Raw genomic sequence first — 22,537 nt, forward strand, 5'->3', positions numbered from 1 at the left:
CTAGAAAGAGACTATCTGGGCACAGTCATCCATTCATTGATAACATCCAGGCTAGATTATTACATTGCATTGTGTGTGGGGCTTCCTCTGAAAAGTGTCAAGAGTCTTGAACTGGCACTGCAGTTATTGGCCAGGATTCTCTATACTGTTGATGTCTTGCAAGTACTTAAGAATCCATACTGGCTGCCAGTTTGTTTCAGAGCACAATTTAAGGTGCTGCTTTTGATTATAAACCCATAAACGGTTTGGGTCTGGGGGGTCTGAAAGACTATCTTCTCCCATATGGATCTGCCCATCGATGAAGATCCTCAGAGGAAGGCTCTATCTTCAGTAGTTAGGCAGGTGGTGACCAGAAAGATTCCCAGCTGTGGAATGCCCTTGGCATGGCACCATTGCTATTGTTTTCTAGGTGCCAGGTGAAGTCCATTCTGTTTACCCATGCTTCTGACACCTTTTGGTATTAGGGTTGCTCCAATGAGTTCATTGCTTTTTAGGCTGCTGCTTTTATATTTATTTTTACTCTTTAAAAATAAGCTGCCTTAGTGTTACTTTAAGTGGAAATACAGGATAAACGCTTAATAAACTAAAGGTTTTATATTGCAGCCAGGTGGTTAGATAATGGATGTTTCTGCCTGGTGTGCCTATAAATTCAGACCATTGTGATAATACATTAGACTTTTGTTTCCCTGAGTCAGTCACATACATCCCTCCAAGCACCCATTTCTATTCATGATAATAACTGATGGGGATAAATAGATAAGTAGAGATGGGGTCCTCTATATCATGTCCTCAGGCATTCTGTGCAGACTTCAGGCTATCTCGACCACTTCTGTATGAAGAAGTTGATGGACTAGTTGCATTAGTTGCTCATTATTCTTAAACAAAGCAGTCACTACTACTAAACTCTCTTACCAATAGCCTTATATTTGAATTTGTTTGCTGTGAAGAATGTATTCAACATCTGTTTTCTGTGGAGAACTTATTCAATACCAATTCGATTCCTGTATAGCTAAAGCATATCACTGTGTGTCTCAGTCCAGATGGGAACTTTTTTTTGCCAGTCTATATTATGGGATATGGATGTGCACAAAACCAGTTTGCCCGGTTCAAGTCTGAACTGGACTTGAACCGAACCGGGCATGTTTGGCTTTGACACCCTGAATGAGGGGTCTGGCTCAGCTTGAATTTGAGCCAGTTCAGGCCCAGTTTGGGGGTGCCAGGGATGTGTCCCCCACCCCAGGGTTTGGTTTTTTTTTTAATGGTGGACTTACGACCTCCAAAGCCTGGGGGGCTGCTGCAGCTGCGGGGGGGTCTTTGGCTGTTCTCCTCCCTCCCCCCCCGGCCAGCCTCCCATTGGCCATTTCGGCCGTCTCTGGGCTCATGATGGCCATTTTGGAGGTTGCTGCGCATGCTCATGGGCCATTTGTGTGGCCAGTAATCCGGCCACGCAAATGGCCCATGCGCATGTGCAGCGGCCTCCAAAATGGCCACCATGAGCTCAGAGAGGGCTGGTGAGGGGGAGGAACCGCCAGGCACATACACCCCATGGCCACAACAGGACCCCCAAGGCCTAGGAGGCGGTAGGTCCACCATCTAAAAACAAAACCTCTAGCTGGCCCAGGCCAGTTTGATGGTGATCCGGCTCGAGATTGAGCTGGTTTGCACATCCCTAGTATGGGATATGTCTCCTCCAGGATGAACTATTCCAGTATTGTTATAAAATGCCTGAGTGGTGCTGTGTCATAAAACTCCTAATCTACCTTTCTTCCAGAATTGAAATGTTGCTACAGAACCAACGTCCTGAAGTTGAGGAGATGATCCGTGAAATGGGAGCGGGGCAGGCAGCAGTAGAACAGCTTGCCATGTATTGCATCTCACTAAAAAAGTAGGTCTAAACACCTACTTATGGTGTTTGTCTTAGGGGTGTGTGTGGAAACAATAGGAAAAGATAAATGTGTAGATGCTCTGGCAGAATGCTGATTATGACACTACGATTTGCTGAATATAATCAAGGTGGCATAGACAGAAGATTTCAACAAAGCAAGTCTACTATTGTTGCATTAGTGACACATCCATTGCTATGGAAACGGCCTTCAGAGATTTACCAGAGTGCTTAGGAGGTGATTGTTTGATGGGAACTGAAGGGACAAATGATTGTCATGACTCTGAGAAGGTGGTGTGGCCCCTGAATATCTCCCTTTGTGCAGAGCAAAGTGCTTTATGTATCTGTGGCAATAACTATGATGTAGTTGCTGGTCCCCACCGTGTGCTAGAGGCCTTTCTATTTATACTTTGTATAATTCACAGATTGTTCAGGCAACATCAGATAGCAAATGGGTAATCACGACTTTTAATAATGAGCTACAGGATGAAATAACCTGCATTGTAATCAGTAACCAGCACTGTTTTATAACAACATTAAAATGCATTCAGAGCCTTCATCTTTTAAAACGCAAGTATCGTACATCACTTCTGCAAGGAAGCCGCAAGATATTGTATGTGGCTAAAGACTGTTAAACACCCTTTGCATTTTGACATGGTACACACACTTCTGCTGTTTTAGTGCCTGCCCCAATATGAGCAGAGCACCATTACCCTGAAAGCACATTTTCTCACTTGCTCTGTAGTGTGTCTGTGTTTTAACACTGTACAAATCAGTGTTGGCATGTTCAGCACTGTTTTTCTCCCTGAAAGTGCTTGTGTATATATCAGAACCTTCTGCAACCTCTTAAGATGCAAAATGCATGTCTTCAATCTAAATTTGATTACTGGCTCCAGCTTAAAGCTGCTTGCTTGAAAGCATGTTTCACAGATTGACTGACTAATTTGGGCCCTTTCCAGGGAATATGAGAATCTGAAAGAGTCTCTGAAAGCATCAAATGATGCAGTGGAGAAGCTGAGAAAGGAGCTGTTTTCTGCAAATCACAAGGTAAAAGGAGTGGATATGCTGTAAATATGTTGCAGAGTCATGTGTGTACAACTGTTCCTCAGCAGCAGCTAACCGCCCAGAGATGAAAGTTTGGGCAGGGTATAAATTTGATAAATACATAAATAAATCCCCTAAAGTATGGGGATAGGACCTCAGTGCTAGAGCATGTGCATTGCATGCAGAAGAACTTGGGTTCAATCCTGGCATCTCCAGGTAGGGCTGGGAAAGACTCTTGCTTGGACCCTTGGAGAAGCCCCTGCCAGTCAAGTGTAGACAGTACTGAGCTAGATGAACCAATGGTCTGACTTGGTTTATGGCAGCTTCCTAAAGTAGCAGAGATCTTATTTTAATACAACTCTTGCTTGGTTACATTAGTGATGTTGATAGGTACACTGGGTTCAGCTGCAGCTTCTTTTTGGTTGCTCAGTATGTATTCAATATATGTATCTATCTGTCTACATAGCCCTGTCCCTATTCTGACTTAGTCTTAGTCTTCCTCCATGATAAAAAATCAAAACCAATTTTAATGGTGTGATAGTATACAAATAGAATTGTACACAGACAAGTTACTGTCTTAAATTAAAATGCATGTCTGTCTTCTTGAATGTATTATTTTGTATTAATATTGGGGAAGTTTTAACTTGTACTGTGAACACAGGACATTTTACGGAGTAGGAAGGAAGGGTGAGAGAGGATCTTTATTCTCCTTCTTCCAAGAATGTATTGGGAATGTCAAGAGTTTAACATCCTTGTACCTTTTTATTTTACATTTCTAACTCTGCTTACTAGGGAACTGAATTATTCTGGTGAAGTTAGCATTGCAGCAGCACTCCTTAGCAGCCTTTTGGTTTCATCTCTTCAGAAATCTAAAGAGATGAGCCACCTTGGAGCTCCCTCTGCAGGTTGCTTCAAAGAACAAGAGCTGTAGCTATTTAGCAAAGATGCTATTCCTCCATAGGATGGCAATTTCCGCTGGAGCTTTCCCAGACAGCAAACTACATCGCAGGTTTACTGCAAGGCTTTAATGCAAGTTCAAATTTGCCCAAAAAACCTGACCCCAAAAGTGTATTTTTTACCCACTTTTTTGCTGGCTAGGCTGCAATGAAAAACCTGAATTGTGTGTGAATTGCTTTCCAATATCTTGCATGGAGTTCGGTGCAAATACAGCCAATGTGTGAACGCAGACCCTCCATTCCAGTGGAGAAGCGAGCTAAAAGTCCCATCTGGGAATGCTCCTGTCTGTTCCTGTGTGCTAAATTTTTAAACACTGAAGTCTAGAAAAGATTACTGGAAAGAATATACCTTTGTTAAACATACCTACTGTAAATGACTGGCCAGTTAAAAATATCGTATAGGGTTGGTACATATCATGTACTAGATTTCTAATGCATAGTTCTTAATCTTTAGCTACAGAAAACTGTTCTGGATTTGGAGAAAACAAAAGAAGAATTGAAAAGCACTCAAACAGATCTGAGGAATGCAGATAAGGAGATTGCGGTGAGAACCTTCCTCTAGCCTACAGTCAGTGTTCAGTGTTTGTGACCCTAGAGCAGGCCTGCTCAACTTAGGGCCCCCAGCTGTTTTTGGACTAGAATTCCCATAATCCCCAGCCAAAATGGCCAGTAGCCAGGAATTATGGGAGTTGTAGGCCAACATCTACAAAGGCCAACACCTACAAAGATTAGAATTTTTCAGACAATGGTTTTTCCCATGAAACTCTATGGATGCGAAAGCTGGACTTTGAAAAAGCAAGATAGAGAAAGCATTGACGCGTTTGAACTGTGGTGCTGGAGAAGACTTTTGAGGATACCATGGACAGCCAGGAAAACAAACAAATGGATCATAGAACAAACAAATCAATCCAGAATTTTCACTCGAGGCACAAATGACCAGGCGCAAACTATCATACTCCAAACTCATTATGTGAAAACTCAACTCCCTTGAGAAGTCCATAATGCTGGGGAAAGTTGAAGAGAAGAAGAGGATGACCAGCAGCAAGGTGGAGGAATGCAGCACTGCAAGACCTTAAAGGTCAAGTTGAAGACAGATCATCCTGGAGAGAATCTATGTGATCGCTAAGAGTCTACACCAACTTGATAGCACTTAATCAATCAATCAGGCCAACATCTGCAGGAGGGTTGAAGTTGAGCAGCCTTGCCCTAGAGCCATGCTGTTTTGCCTTCCTAGCTTCCAGTCCAGACTCTTTTCTTATCTCTCTCTTGGGGGAAGGGGCAGTGGATAAACCCTCTTCCTAAATTGAAGCGTATCATAGTGAGGAGGAAGGTAAAAATATTGGCGTTGATATAGATTCTTTAACCTGTTTCCATTTCTTTCTTTCTTACTAAAGAGTTTGAAAAAAAAGATTCGAGTCCTGCAAGATACCATAAAAGTGCCGTCATTAACCAATGAAGCACTCAGCCGGCTTGTCTCTGAGAGGTTAGTGTAGTAGAGGCATTTGTTGAAAATTGGTAACAATAAATATACAGCATTAAAGACTGTAAGCAATGTAAGCAGACAGTAGGAGAATGTTGAATACACCTTCTTTAGTTGTCCAAAAACAAAATATTCAATATTATATATATCTGTATCCACTTAAGATGCAAATTGCATATCTTCAATCTAAATTTGATTACTGGCGCCAGCTAAGAGCTGCTTGCTTGAAAGCATGTTTCACAGATTGACTGTGATTTAGTTTAGTACCATCCATATTAGTCCAATAAAATTGTCTTGCAAGTGGTTTTTCCTCATACTATTATCATATCAAAATTAGAATTATTTCTTCTACAAGTTTTTCGTAAGAATACCTTTTCTATTTAACTGTTAGATGTCATATAGCAGGCCAATTTTGCCAGAATATTAAGAGTGGAGTATATAAAATCCATGATGGCAGTTTCAGTAACTTAATTCACACATACTGCTAGTTAATGGAAGGAAGTTTACTTTCTGAACTTAGCCTTAAACAGATACAGTAGAACTATCTCTTTCTACCATCAGACATCCATGCCAATATGGAGCCAAGATGCAGGGTGTACAGCATATAGAGTGGTCCAGAATCTGAGATGCATGCACCCTCTAACTGTCCAACTGATCATATAATATTGTGTAACTTGGCCTTGTAGCCCTACTCCTGTAGAACTGCTGAATCCAAAGCTCCACCGGCCAGCTCACAGTGATGACATCGACCTGAATGCCACTTTTGATGTGGAGACCCCAAAGCATCAACCTCATAAGACAGTTCCTGCTCCTGCCAAAAAAATCAAACTGGATAAAAAGTTGTGAGTCCTGTTCCTTCAATGTTGTTTGCCTGTCATACACTCTTTCCACATGTGTGACAAGCAATCCTCAGCTATTTTATACTGCTTTAAACTGAGAAGTCTCATTTAGCTTAATCACTGCAAAGAAGGTTGCAACGAAGAGGTTACCACATGTCCTGTCTGCTGTGAGAACAGCTAAACTTCACCATCAAACAGAGTTGACCTATTTTATCAGCACTCATCATCCTTAAAATATTTAATTTAAAAAGCATCCAAAATTACTAGGTGATATTGAATAAACTCTAAAAAGACAATTTTCAGCCTGTCATCTTACAAACTAAATTGGTTGACAATAGGAAGGGGAGGCACAAATCCAAGCTGCATAATCTGCATGTTAAGCAAACTAAAGCTTGATATGCTCAGTAAGCATACCTCATTTGTATTATTTCTAAGAAGTGCTTTATCTTTGTTACAGACAAGTACCAGAGGCAGTGAGGGAAGGCTTTTTCCTGCTTCTGTTATGGTTGGGAGCAGGACTTAAGCACTAGGGCAAAAGAAATTAGAGCTCTTTACTGACACCTTTGCTTCTCAATCAGATTAGAGGCTTTTTTTAATCACTGGCCAGAAAAGCAAGTGGGGAGGAAATAGAAGGTGCATTATTTGCTTACCGAGTCCTAAGCAACTCTACCTTTCATGGTTTCTCCACAAGTGAAAGCTTAGAATCTGGACCACATTGAGCTCATACCTAGATTTCCACAAAATATGGCATCTCCATCTCCAAAGGACAAACGGAGTGACTTACTAATTACTTCTCAGGTTGCCTTCCTTTCAGTCCCTGGTCTCAGAGAGGTCCATAGTACTAAGGCCCATGGAAGAGCTTTCTCTGTTGCCACCCCTTCACTTTGGAATTTCCCACCCACCTACCCACCCCCAATTTGGTTTGCCTCCTTCTTTCAACCTTTAAAACCTTATTGAAGACATTTCTTTTCCGCCAGGCATTTACCCTTTAAATCTTTAAAAATAATAATTCTTGGATGCTGTTCTTGTTTTGTACACCGCCCTGAGTAGGATTGGGCAGTATATTAAATCTTATGAATGAATGACAAATGGAGTGAATTACTAATTTATGGGAGGTGTCTTTATTTTTTCTTCCCTCCAGGGCACCTGTGACAAATCTATCAAGAGCTCTGAAAGAAACTGCAGAGGTATAGCAATTGATATGAGTAATATTTGCAGCTTCTCCGAGTCCCTTTGTTCCTCAGTCCACTGTCTTTTGAGGCTATGCTGAAACAGATGGGTTTTCTCGAGGCAATCTTAACCAAAGCCTATATTTACCTTAATACATTGTGTTGGGTTTCATTGCCTAGAAAATGTTAATACTACAATGAAGTCCTGTGAGGATATGTTGGGAGCCCACTTTCCCACTGCTATCAGAATTCCTCAGGGCGTTTCCTTGCTGTTCTTCACTGATCCACTTGCTAGTACTAAGCCAGCTTGAAAGACTTTAAAACTGTCTCTGCTCCCTCCTAGGAATATCCAGAGAGCTGCATTCATAGAACCTGCCACTTCCTTTTGCACAATAGACTGGCTGGCTTAGTCTATTTTAGTGTTGCTTGTGTGTGTGTGGAAGTATGAGATTGGTAAGTCTAACTCTCCTATTTCTTTTATTTAAAAAATGATTTAGAACTGCTCATGTGACACAGATGATGAGCTTCTAGAAGATCTTCTTCCTGCTTTCATCAGAAACTCTGTTCTGTCCAAGAGGACACCTATGAATAGAATGCTGATGCCACAGACGAACACAGGAATGGTAAGTATAAAAGGGTCTGATCATAGCCAGCAGCCCTGTCTGCTTCGACACTCAAGCTAGATGGAATTGGGTATAGATACTTGTGCCCTCCTTAGATGAAAAAAACTAATCCCTCCACTTCATTCATTCATTCATTCATTCAATTTATATACCACCCTTCCTAAAGTGGCTGAGGGTGGTTTAAATTAAAATAAAAAACACAGAATAAAACCAATAAAAATAAAAATGTAAAACAGATTAAAACTCATTAAAATTAAAACTAGATAACCACAGAGGTTTCATTCTCCACTTCAACTGTGGATAACTGAAGTACGGATAACAGCATTAAATCAATGGGAATGGTGGTGGTTAGGCTCCCGGAGGCTCAAAAAAAGCAACAAAGGCAAAAGGGCAGAAAGAAAGTACCCTACCATGCTTCGCGTGTCTGCACCTGTCCTGCAGTGCCCCCCAAAAGCGGCTCCTTTCCTTAAAATGGTGGTCGGAGTTGATCTGAGGGGTCATTTCCAGCCATCCCCAAAGGGTGGATATGTGGAAATGAATCCCTTCTAACCCCTTTCCCCCCAAGTATGCCAAGGTCAGGTGTCAATTACCTGACTGTGGATATGCGGAACCATGGATGTCAGGTTCGCAAATGGTGAGGTTTGTCTCTATCATTAAAATCCCAGCTAAAGAGATGGGTCTTTAAGACTCTCCTGAAGGCCTCCAAGGAAGATAATCTGCAAGGAAAATGCAGATTATCATCACTTTTCTCTTACTGTGGCACCATTTACTGTGAAGCTTCTCAGCTGACCTCTGATTAAAGTGTCTCTCTAGTGACCATGGCAACAGGAGGGTGTGTGTGTATGTTTTTTCCCCTCAGCTGCTTTGAAAAAGCTGAAATACAACCAGTTCTCAATTTCATGTATTCTGACTTAAATGAAGATATAATATATCCTTGAGAGGTTTTGTCAGTGTTTGGTTGCATAGTCAGAACTTTAATAAGCCACTTGATAAGTTCTGTGCTTTTACTACTAGAGGACCAAGTTAGAAACCTGATCTTGTAGTACATTTTGGTTGCCAGATTCTCTAATACAGCAATATGTGTGCCCACATCAGCCACTCAACCATTGTCATTCTTGTTCTATTTCATGATGATAATCACTTCCTTCATGAGAGATTTTTTTTTTTTTAACCTATAGTTACTGAATTTATCCCTTCTAGGTGAGAACTGGGTTTGATGGCCTAGGAGGCAGAACCAGATTCATACAACCTGTATCCTTCCATTAAAGACTGGTTTGCAGAAACTGAGCTGTTCTTTAATTGACACTTTTACTGGAGTTGAATCTAGGAAGTATAATATTTCTCATCAATGAGACAATAGAGCAAGGAAAAATTGTGGCATTGGCTTAAAACAATGTGCAGAGTAGAGTTGTTTGGTGTACTATTAATTCGAAATGAGAAGTGGCTGAATAAACTGAATTGATTTGACAGAGAAATTATCCTTATTGACTACCGTACTTCAAAATGTTCTAGTATTCTGTCTTGCTGCAAGGCTTTGAAGTTATTAAGAGAGGATGCAGTTCCATGAAATCAGGATCACAATTCTTTTAGGTCTCCCTCATCAGTTTACTGAGACGGTGGATTTCATAGAAAGGTGTTCTTTTTGATTATGTGAATATTTACATTGTGTTCCCTACATGCTGGAAAAGCTGCACAAACTGGTTCCATTTCCTCACTACAGTTGCAGTAACTGGATGCAAATGCTAAATGTTTCAAAGGTTACCATGAGTGTAGACAGGGTTACTTCTAACAGAGTCAGTTCCAGATTTCAGAAGGCCCTCAACAAACTGCCTGCCGTAGGCCCTGAGAGGGTTGCTCCTTCACTACCACTTGGTGCAGTACCCCAGGCTATTAGAAATTATGCTAGAAGGAGGACCAGCCCACTGGTGTTTCTGAGAGCCTCTGACTGGACAATAGGAATGAAGAATACTTGATTGTATGAGCAGTTGAAGCTTAATCTCTCTTCTGCACATAGAATTGGGAGGCTTGAATGCTCTTACCTTGACTAAGGTGACGTAGTCTGTGCCCCAGTATAGACCATGGTTTGTGCATTTTAAATATCTTTGAAGGTATCTGATTCCTTTTCTCTATCACCTTCTCCTTGGCCATCCTTTTCCTTGATCAATTAATTGCATTTCAGAGTACACCAGCAGAGATTCGGCCCCTGCCTGTGAAAACCAAAAAAAGAAATGCGCCCAAGCGAACAGTGGCAACAGCTTCTGTTTCTGGCATCAGTCAGACTAAACTAGACAACTTCCTTCTTCCTTGACTATGGATCTTTCTGTGGATTTGATATTAATAATTTGAGGCCTCAAATCATCTTATATAGCTGACAGATGACTTGGTGACCCCTGTGAGCTAGGACACGTGCACAATGGGGAAAGGGGGCAGGATGTGGAGTACTGCACTTATCCTCGCTTGGGGTTCATTTTGACACTTTTTTTTGGCTTGCGCATGAAAGACTGGTTTTACTGTGCTGTGCTGCCAACCCTGATGGACGGACTGAAAAGCTGCAGCTCCAGAATAACTTAGGCAGTTGGTATCTTATGAGGTGGTTGTTATATATTCTAGTCCTGGTGAACTATAAGAACCTTAGCTTGTGGAACTTTGATGGGGCGTCATCTTGGGAGGGGAGTCACTTGTGAAACTAAAGCACACTATTGTAGACATGAATATTTTGGAAGTGCCCCTTCACGAAGAAGCACCTGCAGTTGTTGGCATCTGTGCCAGACATCTTCATACTTCATAAGCTTTGTACAAGGAGAGAATTCTGTTTGCATCTGTCAAGTTTTGAAGATCCATTCTGCAGCTGAACAACCATCTGCTCAAGAAAAGAACTTATGTAGCTTCTTCTGATGTTATCAGCATAAGGTCATGCCTTTGTCAGAAACCTTTCCTAGATCTATTCACTGTTGATCCTCATCATTAGTGGCAGTGTTTGATAGTTAATGGCGTAGTTTTTGCCTTCCTTTTTGGTTTGAGGTACCAGCCCTCTTTAGAGTCAAGTAACCCTTTTTTTAAAGCAATGTGTATATACTCCTGTCACAAAGAATTTCCTGTCTCTAAATAACAGATTCCATTGTGTCTATTTATAGTGGTGTGGACTATAATCAAGGAGAAGCGACAGCCTTACCCCCTAAGCTTGCAGGTAGAAGACGTCATCATTACTTGCTCTCCCTGTTCAGAAATATCTTGTGTGCTAAAATTTGGAGATTAAGGGCTGTAGCAGGCTTGAGTTTAAAAAAGCAAAACATTCTAGTTCAAATATCTGACACTTAAATTCAGTGATAGTATTTTTCCTCGAGTTAATGAAGAGCTATGAACAGAGAACTGCTTCTGAAGAAAACTTGATTAGATTGCTATATCTTGCTCTCTTAGCCTGTATTTCTCATTGGATTCTTGTCCGGGACATTCTGACCACTACCTAAAACAGGGTAGCTGTGTGGTGATGTTCATCCCAGAATATCTGCCTCTAAGGGCTTATGGGATATACTTAATCCAGAGTTGGTCTTGGAACTCTTTAGGAAACAAGAAAACTTGTATATATATATATATTTGTCCAGGATAGTAGCTGGTACCGTGTGTCTCTGCTTTAAGGTATGGGGCAAAAACACATTTTTAAAAATAAAGTGAGAACATTCTCTTCATACCATGGGAAGTTTTTTTCTAGATAAAAAATCATTATTTGCCTTAAGTGGTTCTGGCAGAATGCACCTTCTGGCTTAGAGAAAGCCCAGTTTTCAAAGAAATGTTGTAAAAAAGCTTTTGCTCAGCATTTTTCAATTTTAGAGTGCTACTATAATGAATGTTCTATAATGAAATGGAAAGCAAGGTACAGTCTTACCAGATTAATGAACAGAACTTGTGCTTAGAACTAACTGAACATGTGCACTTTATTTTGTATACTTTAAATGTATAAAATGGGCATCATATGATTAAACTGAAGTTACACCAGCCCTTGACAAATTTCCTTAGGCTCTAGGAGCCAACCCAAACATTTAGGAGCCAGATTGCCCTCTGTTCCATGTGAGGGAAGAGACTGACCCACTCCCCTGGTCACATCAGTCTAATTCGCAATAGACTAACATGAGGAGGGAGCAAGTTGCCTCTGCCTTGCTTGCCATGTTGCTTGGGAATTGTCCAGCCTACAGTTCCACATAGTTAAGACCTTTAAACCATTCTCCTTTGTTAAGAGATTATACAGATAATGTATAATCCAAGAGGCAAGGCTGTACCATTCTCTCCAGGAAAATATTCCCAGTGCAGTGATGAAACAAGCATCATCCTCACTGCTATATCCTGGGGATTAGGAAATACTGAATGCTATTAGAGCAGTTTCTTCCCAGTTACTAGGCCCTGCTGCTGAGTATTGTTGAAGCTTCCATTAGCTCAGATGCAAGCCCCCAACCATGACCAGGCACTAAATAAGCACAAAAATTGTAGGACTTAGGTCTCAGAGAAGAGAAGAAACTATAGTCATAGGAAGCTACCATATGCTGAGTCAAACCATTGGTCCCAAGGAGGGAACTTGGAGCCTCAGGTGCTCTTCCCAAAGCAGCTCCATCCCGAGGGGAATGTCTTAAAAGTGCTCACACATGTAGTCTCCCATTCATATCCAACCAGGATAGACCCTGCTTAGCAAAGGGGACAGGTCATGCTTGCTTCCACAAGACCAGCTCTCTTTCCCAACATGGAACAGTAGGTGGTGCTAGAAAACTAGGGGCACCAAACTCTGTGTCTCCTCTCCCCACACCTGCCAAGTAGGCATGAACAAGATGGGTTCCCTTTTGAAGCTCACAGTGAGACCCTGGCTTAGGCGTCTTGCAGAGAGCTCTAAACAGAAGGCTTCAGTTATCCTTTTTTGAGTTCTAAATGGAGTGGCTTGTACATTGCAAATCGAGATCCAGCTGGATAGCCAGACTGAAAGCTAGGTAGGCAGGCAACTAATTAAAAGGCTGTGTCTGAAATAGGATGACCTGGTCACCATTTTATTATTTGTGTGGAGGGGAGTTGGAAACAAGATAACGAACATGGACATCTAGTCCAGCTTCATCTGCAGTTAATATATTCTTTGAAGGCAAAGAACCCAGCTGATCACTTTTGTGAAATAAATACAGGTTAAGCTCCAGCTTGTACATCATTGTCCTCATGTTCCCAATCCTCTTCAGTAGAGTAGAGGGATAATAAACAGGACAGAACTCTTTCCTTTCCATTACCTTGGATCTCCTATAAGCAGGGGAGGTGGAGTGCAGTGTTCCCTCTAAGGTGTGCACAGACACATTTTTGGATATCCACTCAGTTAATTTGAGTTCCTGCTCAAGTTGAATCAGGAATGCCCCCACTCTGAATGCATGTGTGCGCGCACTGCCTAAATGCTGCCACCCAGAACAAAATTCATTACACACACACACACGGAAAAAATTAGAACACTGCTCCAACAGGTGGGCCAGTCCTGAGACATGGGGTCTGAGCAGAGCAGGGATGCGCTCAATGCTTCCAAAAGGCATTGTACTGCCTTGAAGTGTGCACGTTTACACATATTCAAAGAGAAATACTTGATACTTGTGGTAACATTAAAAAAGCTGACATCTTGAGACTTGTTTTATTTTTAGTGCTAAAGCCATTTAATTTGTAGAACAACACTTGACAGTTTGGAATGTTTGCTCAAGGATAGCTGTAGGAAACTTCCTCCTATAGCTCATGGCTGCAGTCAAAAGGTTGCTTTGGCAAAGGGCCTTATCCTCACCTTGTTGCTCATGCATGTCCATCTCAATAGGGTCTGGTACTTAAAACAAGAATATTGGGGAGAAAAATCTGCCCAGAGATGGAAGTTGGAGGTGGTATACAAATTTGAACACCACAAATAAATAAATCTGTGTATGTTGCTTCTGTTCTGAACACATCCACTTTTTTCCAATGCTGTTTGGCAATAAGGAGGCATTGTAGCATAAAGGTGAATTGAGATAAAATTATCATGAGCAAAATGGGATACTCAAGATATGCTGCTGTTTCTCAAGTCAATGACCAGGGGCATTTTCTATTGCAATGAAATTACTGAGTCAAGAGCAGGCCCAGTTTTCACTTCCAATAAAACTTCATTACTGTTTTCCCCCCAACTTGCATGTTTTTCTTGGTATTGACTCATCTCTCCTAAGGGGAATCTGTCAACTTCCATTTGGCCTCAAAGCTTAAGATATTGCAAAAACCAATTTTTACAGAGCTGAGAAAAATCATAGTTTGGGAGAGGAAAGCATGAATATTGTTTACACAGGCACTTGCCTGCAGTGTTTGGAACTGGATCATTGTGACTATAGGGAGGTCAAAGAGATGAAACTGATATTTAAACTTGGCTTTCATATTTACTCTAACTACTAAAAGCCGCATGAAGTACTTAATGTGTAATTTATCCAGTTTTGATAAGGGAATACCCTTATCAAAACTGGATAAATTACACAATAAGTACTTCATGTGGCTTTTAGTAGTTAAAGTAAATATGAAAGCCAAGTTTAAATATAAAGGCCAAGCTGATGCATTGCTTTGCTTCAAGCTACTTTGTACTCAATACTGTCAAGTATTCTGACACAAATTGGTTTCCAAAACAGAGTGCCTTAGAATTTATCTGTCTTTATAGTGCTGTGTGTATCCTATGAGTGAGACACAATATCTCTTGAACAACTTCACTGGCCTGGTTGGGAAAAGTACTACTGGAAAGTTCAGAGGGAGACAGCAATAAAACAGCTTTGGTTTCTGGTGATGAAGTGCCTAAGAATTCCCTACAGTTACCTGTCCTCCACTGGCTAGGTATGCAGGCTTCAGTACCTCTGACACACCACTAGCGTGCGTGCGTGCGTGCGTGCGTTTATAGAGGGCAATGTACAAGATTCTCTCTTCCCTCCCCACAATTTTATGGGGGGGGGGGCGCAAAGCCTGCAGCAATAGCACAGCTGGATGTCCTGGCAGTCACCATTTTGTTTACTACACTCTGACTTCATGATGCATCACATAGAATAATCATGAAGCCAATCTGCTTGAGATGAATATTCCTGGGAAGAAGAAAACAGCCATTGGGACTTCTGCAAGCAACATTACCATTGGCTGCCTTTTCCAGTTCTAATACCCTTTTTGAGATTAAACTACTAGAATTATACACAGAATTCTGAATGTAGCTAACATAAAGGAACTATGGCCCTAATTTTATTTTCAATCCCTTCTATAATTCTCTCACTAAATTTACTTCTCACTGCTTGTGCCCAGAGTTGATGTTTTCCTAGGGCCAACCTCCAAATACTTTTTGGCACCAATTTTCCATACACCTCTTGCTTGTAGAGTCCATATTTTAATCTGTATAATAGTTTTGAGTCTCTGTTTATAGATCTAGAATAGCATTCACTGTTTATTCTTTTTCATTTTATGCCCACTATGGACTAAACCACAGTCTCATGAGGAGGGGTTCTCCAAGGTTCCATGAAAGAGTTATAATAAGGTCCTAAATCAGGAAAAGCTCGGCTTTCTCTTCATCATCCAGTTGGGAGACACATGAAACTTAGCTAGTTCAATGAAGTACAAAATCTAGGAAAAGTGGAAATGGAATTATACATGGCCTTTTAAATTGAGGTGTTAGTGCCACCCAGTGGTCTACCTAGGAAATAACTACTGGCACAGCAGGGAACTGTATGACTAACAAGCAGAAGGTTGCCAGTTCAAATCCCCACTGGCACTATATCAGGCAGCAGAGATATAGGAAGATGCTGAAAGGCATCATCTCATACTGTGTGGAAGGAGGCAATGGTAAACCCCTTCTGTGTTCCACCAAAGAAAACCACAGGGCTCTGGGCACCAGGAGTCACACTTTACCTTTATAAAGAATTCACCTAATGGCACAGTGGGGAAATGCGTGACTAACAAGCAAAAGGTTGCTGGTTCAAATCTCCACTGGTTAAGTTTCCCACACTATGAGAAACGCCTATATAAAGTAGCAGTGATATAGGAAGATGCTGAAAGGCATCATCTCATACTGCACGGGAGATGGCAATGGAAAATCCCTCATGTATTCTACCAAAGAAAAGCACAGGGCTCTGAGGTCACCAGGAGTCGACACCAACTCAACAGTACTTTACTTTAATAAAGAGTTCATGGGGATTAAATGGGTGAGGGGGGGGGGTGTTTATACACATGTACACCAGTGGTCCCTCTAATTTTTTTCATCTCTATGCAGAATGAGTTTTGTTCTGGATGGCAGTATCAAGGCACTGTGAGTGCACATGCATTCAGAGTGGGGCCTTCCTAATTCAACCTGAGCGGGATCTAAAATTAACTGAGCAGACATCAGAAAACTTGTGAGAGCGTGCACATCTTAGAGAGAACAGTGACACACACCTCAGGATATGGCTTTGGAATAGCCTAAAAGTGCAACCTAATCCAGTAGGCTCCTATACTAGAAATCTTTATTTGGTGTATTTTGGCATATATAATGTATATGTTTCATAAATATAAGGAAAGCCACAAATTTAGGCAGAAGCAGCTCAAGATATTTGGGCACCTAAGACAAAAAATGCAGCCTTTTTGCCCTGAAGCATTTTTAAAAGGGGGTGGGGTTTGAAGATAGGAGGCTCTTTATAGACAGCCTCTTCTCTCTACCTTAGCCACATTTTGCAAGGGGAGCATGACAACATGAAGCAGTCACTAAGCTGCCTTTTTTCCTTAAAGCTTTGCAAGGGTTGGAACAGGAGTTCCCAGTCCAAACCCAAGGAGGGAAAGTTGACAGCAACTCCCCTTCTTACAAAGAGCCCTTGCAAATCTATGAAAAGATTAGCAGCCCCCTTTCCAGAGGGGCAAGAACCACCACTCCTGCTCCTCTTTCTGGCCACATCTTGTTCTCTACCTGTTCAAAAAGAAGAAAGTAGGGAAGCTGGACCAATTGGAAGTATTTCATCAATGTCCCTCAAACTTGCCTGCACTCAATTTTTTGAACAGGCAGAAATCAGGACATGGAAAGAAGGAGGAAGGGTGACAACTGGTTCTCCACCAAAAAAAATGAAAATAAAAATGTTGGATGGGGGCAGTGGCAGGTCCAGTCAGGGTGAGGGAGCTAGAGACTGCTAATCTACCATTACCAATCTGTTACTCTAGGACAGAGGTTCTCAACCTTGGGTCCCCAGCTATTGATTATGGGAGTTGAAGTCCCATAATCCCCAACCAAATACTATTGGGCCTAGGGATTATGGGAGTTGAAGTCCAATAACATAGGGACCCAAGGTTGAGAATCCCTGATCTAGATGCCTCACCTTGCCTCATTAGTGGGGCATCCCAGGGTCCTACGTTCACATCTGAAGCTTTCAATCCTCCCTGGGTATTCTTTAGTATTGCCCATAGAAAATGATGATTCTACACTGGGCATGAAAATGACTTAATTTTTGCTTTATCTAATTGTCTGCAAGTTGAGCCCATATATGGACAGAACTCACCTTGTTTTGTGTTCATTTCTTTAATACACAGAATGAAGGGCAAGTGCTGCCTAATCCAGTAGGCTACTAAACTGGAAGGTTACATTGGCATACATTAACTTCTGTGTTATACAGTTGTCCACTCCTTGTACTCCATTTCTAGTAATTGTCAGGCCTGTTCCCAATGCTACGTACCATGAGTGGAAATTTTAATGCTCGCCTTAATGGCAATATTTATTCATTCATTTATTCATTCGATTTCTATACCGCCCTTCCAAAAATGGCTCAGGGCGGTTTACACAGAGAAATAACAAATAAATAAGATGGCTCCCTGTCCCCAAAGGGCTCACAATCTAAAGAGAAACATAAGATAGACACCAGCAACAGTCACTGGAGATACTATGCTGTGGGTGAATGGGGCCTGTTACTCTCCCCCTGCTAAATAAAGAGAATCACCACATTAAAAGGTGCCTCTTTGCCAAGTTAGCAGGGGTAGCAGGGATATTGTTATTAATATGGATATGCCAAGGGTAATGTGGTTGAACAGCTAAAATGGATAACTGCATGTGTGCATTTTCACCAAGTCTTGCAAAGAGTATGTACACAATCCTCGCATGAAAAGAAATTGTATACATTCCCTGGTCATGATGCACACTCTGTATAAACTACTTCGGAAACTTTTGTTGAAAAGCAGTATATACAGGTGAAACTTGAAAAATTAGAATATCGTGCAAAAGTTCATTAATTTCAGTAATGCAAATTAAAAGGTGAAACTGATATATGAGATAGACGCATTACATGCAAAGCGAGATAAGTCAAGCCTTAATTTGTTATAATTGTGATGATCATGGCGTACAGCTCATGAGAACCCCAAATCCACAATCCCAGAAAATTTGAATATTGTGAAAAGGTTCAACAGTCTAGGCTCCAGGTGTCCCACTCCAATCAGCTAATCAATCCATAACACCTGCAAAGGGATCCTGAGCCTTTAAATGGTCTCTCAGTCTGGTTCATTAGGAATCACAATCATGGGAAAGACTGCTGACTTGACAGTTGTGCAGAAAACCATCATTGACACCCTCCATAATAGCAATAGCAATAGCAATAGCACTTACATTTATATACCGCTCTATAGCCGGAGCTCTCTAAGCGGTTTACAATGATTTAGCATATTGCCCCCCAACATTCTGGGTACTCATAAGGAGGGAAAGCCTCAAAAGGTAATTGCAAAAGAAGTTGGATGTTCCGAAAGTACTGTACCAAAGCACATTAATAGAAAGTTATGTGGAAGGGGAAAGTGTGGAAGAAAAAGGTGCACAAGCAGCAGGGATGACCGCAGCCTGGAGAGAATTGTCAGGAAAAGGCCATTCAAAAGTGTTGGGGACTCACAAGGAGTGGACTAAGGCTGCAGTTAGTGCATCAAGAGCCACCACACACAGACGGATCCTGGACATGTGCTTCAAATGTCGTATTCCTCTTGTCAAGCCGCTCCTGAACAACAAACGTCAGAAGCGTCTTACCTGGGCTCAAGAAAAAAAGAACTGGTCTGTTGCTCAGTGGTCCAAAGACCTCTTTTCTGATGAGAGCAACTTTTGCATCTCATTTGGAAACCAAGGACCCAGAGTCTGGAGAAAGAATGGAGAGGCACACAGTGCAAGATGCTTGAAGTCCAGTGTGAAGTTTCTACAGTCTGTGTTGATTTGGGGAGCCATGTCATCTGCTGGTGTTGGTCCACTGTGCTTCATTAAGTCCAGGGTCAACGCAGCCATCTATCAGGAGATTTTGGAGCACTTCATGCTTCCTTCCGCAGACGAGCTGTATGGGGATGCTGACTTCATTTTCCAGCAGGACTTGGCACCTGCCCACACTGCCAAAAGTACCAAAACCTGGTTCAATGACCATGGAATTACTGTGCTTGATTGGCCAGCAAACTCGCCTGACCTGAACCCCATAGAGAATCTATGGGGCATTGCCAAGAGAAGGATGAGACACATGAGACCAAACAATGCAGAAGAGCTGAAGGCTGCTATTGAAGCATCCTGGTCTTCCATAACACCTCAGCAGTGCCACAGGCTGATAGCATCCATGCCACGCCGCATTGAGGCAGTAATTGCTGCAAAAGGGGCCCAAACCAAGTACTGAATACATATGCATGCTTATACTTTTCAGAGGTCCGATACTGTTCTATTCTTCAATCCTTGTCTTCTTGGTTCCATGTAATATTCTAATTTTCTGGGATTGTGGATTTGGAGTTCTCATGAGCTGTACGCCATGATCATCACAATTATAACAAATTAAGGCTTGACTTATCTTGCTTTGCATGTAATGCGTCTATCTCATATATCAGTTTCACCTTTTAATTTGCATTACTGAAATTAATGAACTTTTGCACGATATTCTAATTTTTCAAGTTTCACCTGTAAGTTGCTGTAGTAGTATTTTGATGGAATTTGGCACATGATCCAGTCAATACAAAACACCTCCAAGAGGCATCAAGGAACATGCACATGCTGACAGAGTTCCCTGATGTACTGGCTTTACATTTTACACTTGGTCTATTCTATCACCTCAAGATCCTGACACTGCACACACCACAGATCGGAACTGTCTCCAGTCAACAGAATGTTTTCAACATTTCAGAGTGGATGTAGGCACTGTTGCCACCCAGAAAACCTGGCTAGAAGAAAAAACAAAATTGAGCAGGGAAAAATGAGCTGAGCTCTTGCAAAACATAACACAACCAGGTCTCTTCCTGTCCTCATGTAGTAACTTACCTGTGTTTGTTAAGTGTTTCCTAATGGATTTAAGGGTGATTATATATCAGTTCTTTTCCTGATTTGAAAAGTAAGTTTTCCATTTAGAAGTGTTCTCATATTGATTGCATAATGAATTCATGTTGTCTGACATCAGTTGCTTTCTATGCACATAGCCAGTTGCCTTATTCCAAAGGGAGCTTCTGTACATGCAGACAGAGCACGCCTCTGGATGTAAATGGACAGGTGGAAGAGCTGCCAATCAAAGCCCACCTGTACTACATACAGAAAGCCCCAGTGTACAAAACAGAAATAAACTTACACAGAATGTCAGTGGCCTACATTCAGCAATTAGAGATACAAACTGAGGCCCTCGTCTGAGGGAAGTATGTTGCAAGGTGTGCATATTGATGGGGCAGTAGGTAGCATACAGAAATCTGTCAACATATGCACAGTCCCCAAGCTCTTGGAGATTTTGTACAACCTCATTCTCATCCCAGGGCTAAGTGTGCATTTTCCATGAGGTTTAGTGAACATGAGCAAAGTCCCTTTACTATGAATATTAGCCACTCAGCTCACATTACCTTCAACATATATAGTATTTCAACAAAAATTCTCAGATAAGCTTACATAGCAAAAGGAAAAAGAAAATTGTTCCCTGTCCCAAAAGGGCTTGGAGTCTAGAGTTTATGAAGCATTACTAACTCATTGATTTCAATAGAAGAGTTAAGCATGTGCTTAGATCTTTCCCATGAATATTATAGTTTTCATTTTGTTTTGCAGCTGTAGTGGAAACATTACTGAAGGTGTACAGTGAGGGAAATAAGTATTTGATCCCCTGCTGATTTTGTCCGTTTGCCCTCTGACACAGAAATGACCAGGCTATAATTGGAATGGTAGGTTTATTGTAGCTGTGAGAGACAGAATAATAACAAACAAACCCTCAAAAGCCCAGTGCCCAAAAGTCAGCGATGGATTTGCATTGTAGTGAGGGAAATAAGTATTCGATCCCTTCACAAAAGATGTCTTAGTACTTGGTGGCAAAACCCTTGTTGGCAATCACAGAGGTCAGACATTTCTTGTAGGTGGCCACCAGGTTTGCACACAACCCAGGAGGGATGTTGTCCCACTCCTCTTTGCAGATCCTCTCCAAGTCAGAAAGGTTTCGAGGCTGATGTTTGGCAACCCGAACCTTCAGCTCCCTCCACAGATTTTCTATGGGATTAAGGTCTGGAGACTGGCTGGGCCACTCCAGGACCTTCATGTGCTTCTTCTTGAGCCACTCCTTTGTTGCCTTGGCTGTGTGTTTTGGGTCATTGTCATGCTGGAATACCCATCCATGACCCATTCTCAATGCCCTGGCTGAGGGAAGGAGGTGCTCACCCAAGATCTGACGGTACATGGTCCTGTCCATCGTCCCTTCGATGCGATGAAGGTGTCCTGGCCCCTTAGCAGAAAAACACCCCCAAAGCATAATGTGTCCACCTCCATGTTTGACGGTAGGGATGGTGTTCTTGGGCTCATAGGCTGCATTCCTCCTCCTCCACACATGGCAAGTTGAGTTGATGCCAAAGAGCTCGATTTTGGTCTCATCTGACCACAACAATTTCGCCCAGTTCTCCTCTGGATCATTCAGATGTGCATTGGCAAACTGCAGACGGGCCTGTACATGTGCTGCCTTGAGCAGGGGGACCTTGCAGGCACTGCAAGATTTCAGTCCTTCACGGCGTAGTGTGTTACCAATTGTTTTCTTGGTGACTATGGTTCCAGCTGCCCTGAGATCATTGACAAGTTCCCCCCGTGTAGTTCTGGGCTGCTTTGTCACCGTTCTCATGATCATTGCAACTCCACGAGGTGAGATCTTGCATGGAGCCCCAGACCGAGGGAGATTGGCAGTTATTTTGTGTTTCTTCCATGTGCGAGTTATCTTGCCAACTGTAGTCACCTTCTCACCAAGCTGCTTGGCGATAGTCTTGTAGCCCAGTCCAGCCTTGTGCAGGTCTACAACCTTGTCCCTGACATCCTTCGACAGCTCTTTGGTCTTGGGCATGGTGGTGAGTTTGGAAGCTGAGTGACTGCTTGCTTCTATGGACAGGTGTCTTTTATACCAGTACTGTAACAAGCTAGGATTAGGAGCACTCCCTTACAGAGGGTGTTCCTCATCTCAGCTCGTTACCTGCATATAGTGAAAAGACACCTGGGAGCCTGAAATCTTGCTGGTTGATAGGGGATCGAATACTTATTTCCCTCACTACAATGCAAATCTATCTCTGACTTTTGGGCACTGGGCTTTTGAAGTTTTGTTTGTT

At 42.0% G+C, this 22,537-nt stretch overlaps 1 protein-coding gene across 2 annotated transcripts in view; it reads left to right on the forward strand.

Annotated features, from left to right (window-relative positions):
* The window catches only part of TRAIP (TRAF interacting protein), a 47,484-nt gene extending 33,451 nt beyond the window's left edge, over positions 1 to 14,033 (forward strand). Inside the window, exons 8-16 of one of the 2 annotated variants that reach the window (XM_053302611.1) lie at positions 1,772 to 1,885; positions 2,842 to 2,929; positions 4,337 to 4,426; positions 5,277 to 5,365; positions 6,049 to 6,204; positions 7,343 to 7,388; positions 7,868 to 7,993; positions 9,194 to 9,244; positions 10,173 to 14,032. In XM_053302611.1, coding sequence (XP_053158586.1) covers positions 1,772 to 1,885; positions 2,842 to 2,929; positions 4,337 to 4,426; positions 5,277 to 5,365; positions 6,049 to 6,204; positions 7,343 to 7,388; positions 7,868 to 7,993; positions 9,194 to 9,244; positions 10,173 to 10,301 — 889 coding nt within the window. In that variant the 3' untranslated portion in view covers positions 10,302 to 14,032. Of the gene's footprint in view, positions 1 to 1,771; positions 1,886 to 2,841; positions 2,930 to 4,336; positions 4,427 to 5,276; positions 5,366 to 6,048; positions 6,205 to 7,342; positions 7,389 to 7,867; positions 7,994 to 9,193; positions 9,245 to 10,172 lie in introns of both variants that reach the window. The other variant, XM_053302610.1, reaches the window with a different exon arrangement.
* Positions 14,034 to 22,537: the final 8,504 nt, after the last annotated feature.

The sequence above is a fragment of the Hemicordylus capensis genome, chromosome 2, assembly GCF_027244095.1.
Source record: "Hemicordylus capensis ecotype Gifberg chromosome 2, rHemCap1.1.pri, whole genome shotgun sequence".
Lineage (NCBI taxonomy): Eukaryota > Metazoa > Chordata > Lepidosauria > Squamata > Cordylidae > Hemicordylus > Hemicordylus capensis.